General features: G+C 39.0%; 1 protein-coding gene across 1 annotated transcript in view; it reads left to right on the top strand.

Moving 5' to 3' along the window:
* The first annotated feature begins 86 nt into the window (after window positions 1–86).
* The window catches only part of LOC118477351, an 8016-nt gene continuing 1035 nt past the window's right edge, over window positions 87–7067 (top strand). Inside the window, exons 1-4 of the mRNA XM_035968603.1 lie at window positions 87–130; window positions 3612–3855; window positions 5177–5289; window positions 6088–6233. Of these exons, the coding sequence (XP_035824496.1) occupies window positions 87–130; window positions 3612–3855; window positions 5177–5289; window positions 6088–6233 (547 nt within the window). The remainder of the gene's footprint in view (window positions 131–3611; window positions 3856–5176; window positions 5290–6087; window positions 6234–7067) is intronic.

Below are 7067 nucleotides of genomic sequence, written 5' to 3'. Positions count from 1 at the left end.
GGGGGTGAAAGTACATTCCCATCCTTTCTCCCTCATTTTAAAATTCAAATTAAAAAGTGCCTTCACTATTGCTATCATAGCGACCCATGTGTGGCTCTACGAGAGTGAAGGCCCCTGATGTGCACACTAGGTAAGTAAGTTCTGAATGGAGGGCTAAAGTTTACTTTTTATCACATCTTTTTTTAGCTAAGGACACGGTTTGTTCTAGTTCGGATGCTGAATGCAACGCGAGCGGAGCCCTCACCTAATTTAGCGTTGTATTTGGCTCGTGTTGTCCTTTTCAAATGCATAGTAGAAACATTAATTCACTTCAAAACAACATAATCACTTGCAGTTTTAAAACCACATGTCTCAATTGAAGAGCATAATATTAACCTGATAACAACTTTCGTAACATTGAACAGTTTTTCACTATTTTACTAATTTTATGCTGGCTTGAATGAAAAGAAAAACGATTTTAAATGAATCAAGATTAAACTTTTATTTGTCTAGGAACGGAGTACATAAATGAAAAAAAGTACAAAGAAGAAAACAGGCCTCTTGAATAGCCAGTTTTATTCCCCTCAAACAGTGAAAATGAGTAGTTTGAATGAAACTTACAACAAAGAACATTGCTACAGGCCTTGTGCCGTTCAAAAAGCAAAGTCGTTATCAACTGGAAGGAAATAAAATTTACACTCTCAAAGCCTCCATTTCGATTTTGTGTGAGATAAGGATGTTTATCTTTCTATGTGTGTCTTATGCTACTCCCCCCCCCTCCGCCCCAATCACTCTCCGTGGTAAGTACACCCTGAAGATCTTATTTTGTAAGCCCTTTCTTTCTTAGAACATTTTCAGCGTCTCCCCCGTCGTCTCCCGCTATCCCAATCCCCTTTCTTTCTTCCTCCTTTGTCCATTCTCCTACCCCCCCTTTTTTCTCTCTTTTTTTCCTTCTCTTCTGCGTAAAAAACCCCACAACAACTTATCCCTTCACTGCTAAAACTTCTGCTGTATGAGGTGACAGCGGCCAAAAAAACACATAAAAAAACACACATAAAGTATCAGCCAATAGATACCTACCTACCTACCTACCTACACATAAAGTATCAGCCAATAGATACCTACCTACCAACCTACCTACACATAAAGTATCAGCCAATAGATACCTACCTACCTACCTACCTACACATAAAGTATCAGCCAATAGATACCTACCTACCTACCTACCTACCTACATTCCTACCTATCTGGAGGTGTAATCTCTGACTTAGAAGTTGGTGTGTAATAACCCTCCATCCTATACGGTCGTGAGCTGCCGTTGCACAATATTCTGCCATATCCAGGCCAGTCCACGTTCTTATGTTGTCCGTCCATGTTATTTTTTGCCTTCCTCTGACTCTCCTGTCCCACATCTTTCCTTCAGCCGCCTCTAACACTATGTTTTCGGGTCGTTTTAAATGGCCATATATTGTATATTTTTTACATTTTATCTTATTTAGCAGAGTTTGTCAGGAGCCCAGAGGAGGGGGCAAAGGGGGTGAGGCGGTTGGGTCAGAAAGTGGAGACGAAAGCAGATGACAGAACATTGTTATAAAGCACGAAAGAATGTGAAAGGAGAAAATTTTAGAGAAGAAAATGTTCCGTCGCTATCCGGAATCGAATCCAAGACATATTGAATGAGAGGTGAGCACCTTAACCTCTAGGTCACGATGTGTCATTAATTTAAGAACACAAATACAGGTTTTCTTAATAATCCTAATAGTACGATCCTTTGGCTGTTATGCGAATTATTATCCTATCGTAGATTGTCTATTATTGTACTATTATTTATTATCGTAGATTGATTTCTGAACGTGTTTATTCGTCCTAGTCATAAGACTTACGTGTACACTATAATGGTTAACATGTCTGTCTGTCTGTCTGTCTGTCCGTCTGTCTGTAGATCTATCTGTTATGTTCCTCTCTCTTTTTCCTACGTCGATATAATCTTGATTTTTTAAGAAGCAGGCTGCTTTGACCCCATCTGGCAGGGTGAGACTGGGATAAGCGGGATATAACAACTCAGCAGACAGCAGGTGGGAGATACTTGATAAAATAACTTTTCTGCAGGAATGTCGAACTGTCGTTTTCGTGCAAGCACGAAGAGGTTAACGGTAACACCTCAGATGTTGGTACTTACGCTTTGACGATAATATACCAAAAACAACTACAGACCATGACTTCCAAGGTCAATGGAATTGGTTTCTTGGAATAGATAGGGGAAAGGTGGGGGGGGGGGGGGGGGGGAGAGAGAGAAACTCCGGGGGGGGGGGGATCATATGTTTTTATTCGTACAGAATCAGCTTCACAAATTCATTCAAAGTTTAACAATATAAGAGCACGCATCATCAGCAATATGACCAATGCATGTATAAAAAAAAAATTATCAGCAGTTAAATTCCTGGATATTTGTGAAGCATAATATGGCTCACATAATTCGCTCTAGATCTTTGTGTCACGACGCTATGGAATCACGCACTCGTTAATTTTGGGGCATGATTAAATCGAGTTATTGTTAAAAGTCTTAAAGCCTGTTCATTTACCTTGCTTTTGAAGAAGAAAATGCCCATCTATCTTGAATAGTAGTCGAAATATTTGCGACTGAAGTCGGCGAAGGTTGCCTGGTGTCAGAGGTGAAATTAGCTGAAAATGGTCGCCAAGGTTTGATGATTAAACTTCAAAGCTGTAGCATCCTGGTAAACTACAAATTCAGTTTTTATGTGCCTTTGATCGACGTTTTTTAATAAATCCAATCCGTGCAGAATTCTTTGTAAGTGGACATAACAGGCGTTGAGCCCAAAATAACAACAACAACAACAACAACAACAACAACAACAACAACAACAACAACAACAACAGCAACAACAACAATAACTTCGACAATAACAAAACATAAAAATTGACAAAAAATGCCAAAACGAGCGAAAAAATGTCGATTTCTTCTTTTTCAGTATTTTGACGAGCACTTGATTTAACCACGAAGTGGTGTGTGTGTTTCCTTTAAAATCCAGAGCGAAGTTATTACATGGAAAACACCTGATGTCCGAAACGTCATCCGGACGACGAATTCGCTCAATCCGTTTCTTCTCCGCAGCTAACAAAAAATAGATAAAAAGAAACGACAACACCCCCCAACCCCCCCCCCCCCCCAAAACGCAACAAAAGACAAGAACTAAAAAACAAAACAAAAACAAAACAAACAAACAACACTGACCCCTGTAAGAATAAACCCTTTAAGAATGCATCAAGTTGGGACAGGAATATTATTTTATTACTATGGTTAAGATCTTCATGTTGTAAGAATAAGAAGTGAGTCCGATCAATAGTGGGAGAATCTCGTACTTTCCCCTGGATTGCGTACCCCAGTCCCTCAAAGGCAGAGTCAGAGAAGCCTGCCTCATAAAGAATCTAATAATGTCTCTATGGCGTAGTACTCTTTTACAAACTTATCAACACATCGTGATTGCTTTTCCAAATAACTCTGCAAGCGCTCATATGACCTTAGCAGTTGCGAGCGCCGTAAAACCTTATACTATACATATACTAACTCTGCAAACATTTCAGCCTTTGTAACTGTTGCATGTTTTCTACAGAATCATGGCATTTCAGCAAGGAAACTCATCGTGGAATACCACTGATATGGTGACCTTCTTCTTTGACGACGTGGACGTCTTTGGAAATGACACGAATAAAACATACAACTCTGACAATGAATCCTTTGCTGAGACAAAATCTAACTTTTCTGTAACGGAGCCCAACAAACCCCCGGTATTTGTCTATACAATGACGGATATCTACAGACAAATATTGGGAATGGTCACAGGTTTCATCGGGATGGTAAGTGCATCATTGAGGTTTAGTTTACTTTAGTTTTCAAAAAATAATTTTCGAATATTATGTGTTTTTCCCCTTAACTAAAAAAAGAGCTCTGCAACGCGGCGATCAGCGATGCTATACCACCATTTTAGTTTGTAATGTTATATTATTGACTGTTTTGCATGTGGCTGTACAACACATTCAGTATCCTAACTGGGAGTAACTAAGTTGCCATATTTTCTCCCCCCCCCCCAATCAACTACTATATTTCAGGAGGGAGTTGTAAACAACGAGAAAAATCCGATTGTTTTTTTGTCATGAGAGAGAGAGAGAGAGAGAGAGAGAGAGAGAGAGAGAGAGAGAGAGAGAGAGAGAAAGAGAGAGAAAGAGAAGAAAGAAAGAGAGAGAGAGAGTGAGAGAGAGAAGGAAGAGAGAGAATAGCTAAACAGATAGTATCTAATTTTCGCTTGATCCCCCCATTCTTATTTTTAAAAATCAAACAAATCTGTCAGCCGAACGGTGAACCGCTTTGGAAATACTTAAACTTGTTAATTTTGATTGATACCCCCCCCCCCCAGAAAGAAAGGAAAGTCTTTCTCAATGGAAATGCGGCTTGTACATTATGTAATTTATTATTATTTTTATAATTATGCACAGCTACTTTCGAGCAGTAAAAAAAGGACATGTTGAGTTGCCCAAACATGGTTGACAATAATGTTGATGACCTTGTTTCGAATCCCAAATTTTGAACTTGAGTTGTTTGTGAGTTTTAAAGGCTTTCTACACACCTAGCAAGCCTCTAGAATAAACTCACGGTTATTAAAGACTTCGCTACATAATGCTTACCCATTCAATTACAATGGAAATAAAATAAAAGGACTGTTGGCGCAGGGTTAAAAACTTTTCCAAGACTTTCTTTTATGAGAATGTAGAAGAGTAGCCCCATTGGAATAATTATTATCTGGAATATTCTTCTTCTTCTTTTTTTTTTTCAAGCATCGTCTCTTGTCTCTTTACCAACATGACCTTGTTGATAATGACATAATTAATACCACTACCATATTTCATAACGTTTTGTTTGATTTCTACACAATTGTTCTTCTGTCTATTTTTAACAAGCAGTCTCCATTTTTTTCATCTCTTTTTCTTTCTATTCTCCTTTTGACTAGCTCCATCTGGTGAGGCACGTCTTTACATGAATCTTACCATTCGACTCGGTCCTATCAGAAAAGGACGTTAAATTAGGAGATACCGCTTCTTAATAAATGATTTTGCAGTGTGTCAAGGCGCCTTCAACCACTCCATGATACAGTTTAGATTTTTCCTTCTTCTTACTTGCTAGCCAAGCAGCGCGCTTCTACTGGCCGTGACGCTGACCAAGAGCTACAGGAGACTGTCCTTCTCGGTGTATCTGAGCACCTCTTCTGTTTATGACTTCCTCTTCCTCTTCCTGGTGTTTACAGACTCTTGCATCAAATTCTGGCGGGATTGGCAGATCAGAGACTATCTCACCTCCTAGTTTACATGCAGGTAACACGTCATTTGATGGTGATGATGATGATGATGATGATGATGATGATGATGATGATGATGATGATGATGATGATGATGATGATATCATCATTTGTTTGGTATGAGTTTTACACTACTCGCAACTGTATAATAAGGTCATATTACACGAGGGGCGCAAGTTGGTTATTTTCACGTTAGTTTACAGCCGGGTTTTTTTGTGTGGTAAAGTTGGAAAGGTTGAAGTTAAAAATTCACAGTGGAAATTTAGCAGCAAAACAGTTATCTACATGTTAAAAACATCACTATATAAATTTTTTAGCGTACTGACAAATGGTCTCTATAAAGTCAAGAGCTCTACTTGGACTAAGGATGCAGATCAATATTATCCTTCCAATTAGTGCATTTGAAATACTCTAAAGTCAGGAATTTGATTAGGATATGCCTGATCAATGGATGATAATAATTGACTTAAAAATATCACATTGCCGGCAGTATCACTGCGTTAGGGAGATGCGTTCAGTATATCATTTCTTGAAAATAACTTTGTCTCTTCTGGAGAGACGCGAAGGTTTTCGTAGACCACAGTTGGGCATTATATTGTGTAGTTAATTTTTTACTTGTTGTTACAATTTCACTTTGTTTTTAAAGTCTGTCAGCTGAGGAATATTTGGCCATAATATTACCAAGTTTATTATTGTTCTCGATATTTAATTAAAACAATTGAATTTTTCTCGTCTTCAGATTATACGACCACCTGATCTTCACCACTATTACAATTTCCATATGGATGAATGTTTGCCTGGCCTGTGACCGCTTCATCGTCATTGCACTTCCCTTTCAGAAGGAAACATATTGCACGAGACGCATCAGTTGCCTAGTCACCGCCAGTGAGTGTGATACATGTTCGCTTGACCTTCCTTGACTATACTGTTCATTATAAAACTGAGAGATTATTTGCGTCGTTGGATATCTTCACAGATTTTTTAGAATTTCTACTTTTAGTGGAACACCCTTGACGTGTTTAGAAATTGGAACAGAGAGTACTATCTAAAAACAAACAAACAAACAACTACAAAAGCAGCAACAACAACATAAAAACTCAACAAAACTTATAAACTGTATTGTTTGGTGTTCAGGGAAAAGCCTGCTGCAACTGCAAGGGAAATAACTCGAGATAATACATTAATATTATTCAGATAGTTCATAAACTCTGGTAGCATGAATGAAATGTCCCCTCCCCCCTTTTCCCTTTTCCTCTTTTTCCACACTCACACACGCACATTGAATAAGATAAGCCTACTCTCAGACCGTTAACTGACGTTTTTGGTGGGACAGTTAGGCTGCTTGCCTTCACATGAAGGGCACATTTAGGTCAACCACGGTAAGTGATAGTAGAAGGGGCAAAACTAAGGGAAACCCTATGTAAGTCACTTTGAACAGTTTGCTCCCTTGATCAAATTTGACTCCAAAAGCAGCTTTGCATCAACCCGTCAAGACGGTCGACACATAATCTAGGAAAACTGGCCAAGAAGAGTAAACTTAAAACCAATACTAAGTATCTAGTGCAACTGTGGATTGCTATGGAAACGTTTGTCTGTCTGCATGCATAAATTCGTGCGGTTTTGTTTGTGATTGTGTTTGTGTTTGTGTGCGCGCGCGCGCGCGCGCGCGTGTGTGTGTGTATGTGTGTGTGTGTGTGTGTGTGTGTGTGTGTGTGTGTC

The sequence above is a fragment of the Aplysia californica genome, unplaced genomic scaffold (genome assembly GCF_000002075.1).
Source record: "Aplysia californica isolate F4 #8 unplaced genomic scaffold, AplCal3.0 scaffold00069, whole genome shotgun sequence".
NCBI classification, from domain to species: domain Eukaryota; kingdom Metazoa; phylum Mollusca; class Gastropoda; order Aplysiida; family Aplysiidae; genus Aplysia; species Aplysia californica.
Note: the sequence above shows the minus strand (reverse complement) of the source record. Positions and strands in the feature narration are given on the sequence as shown.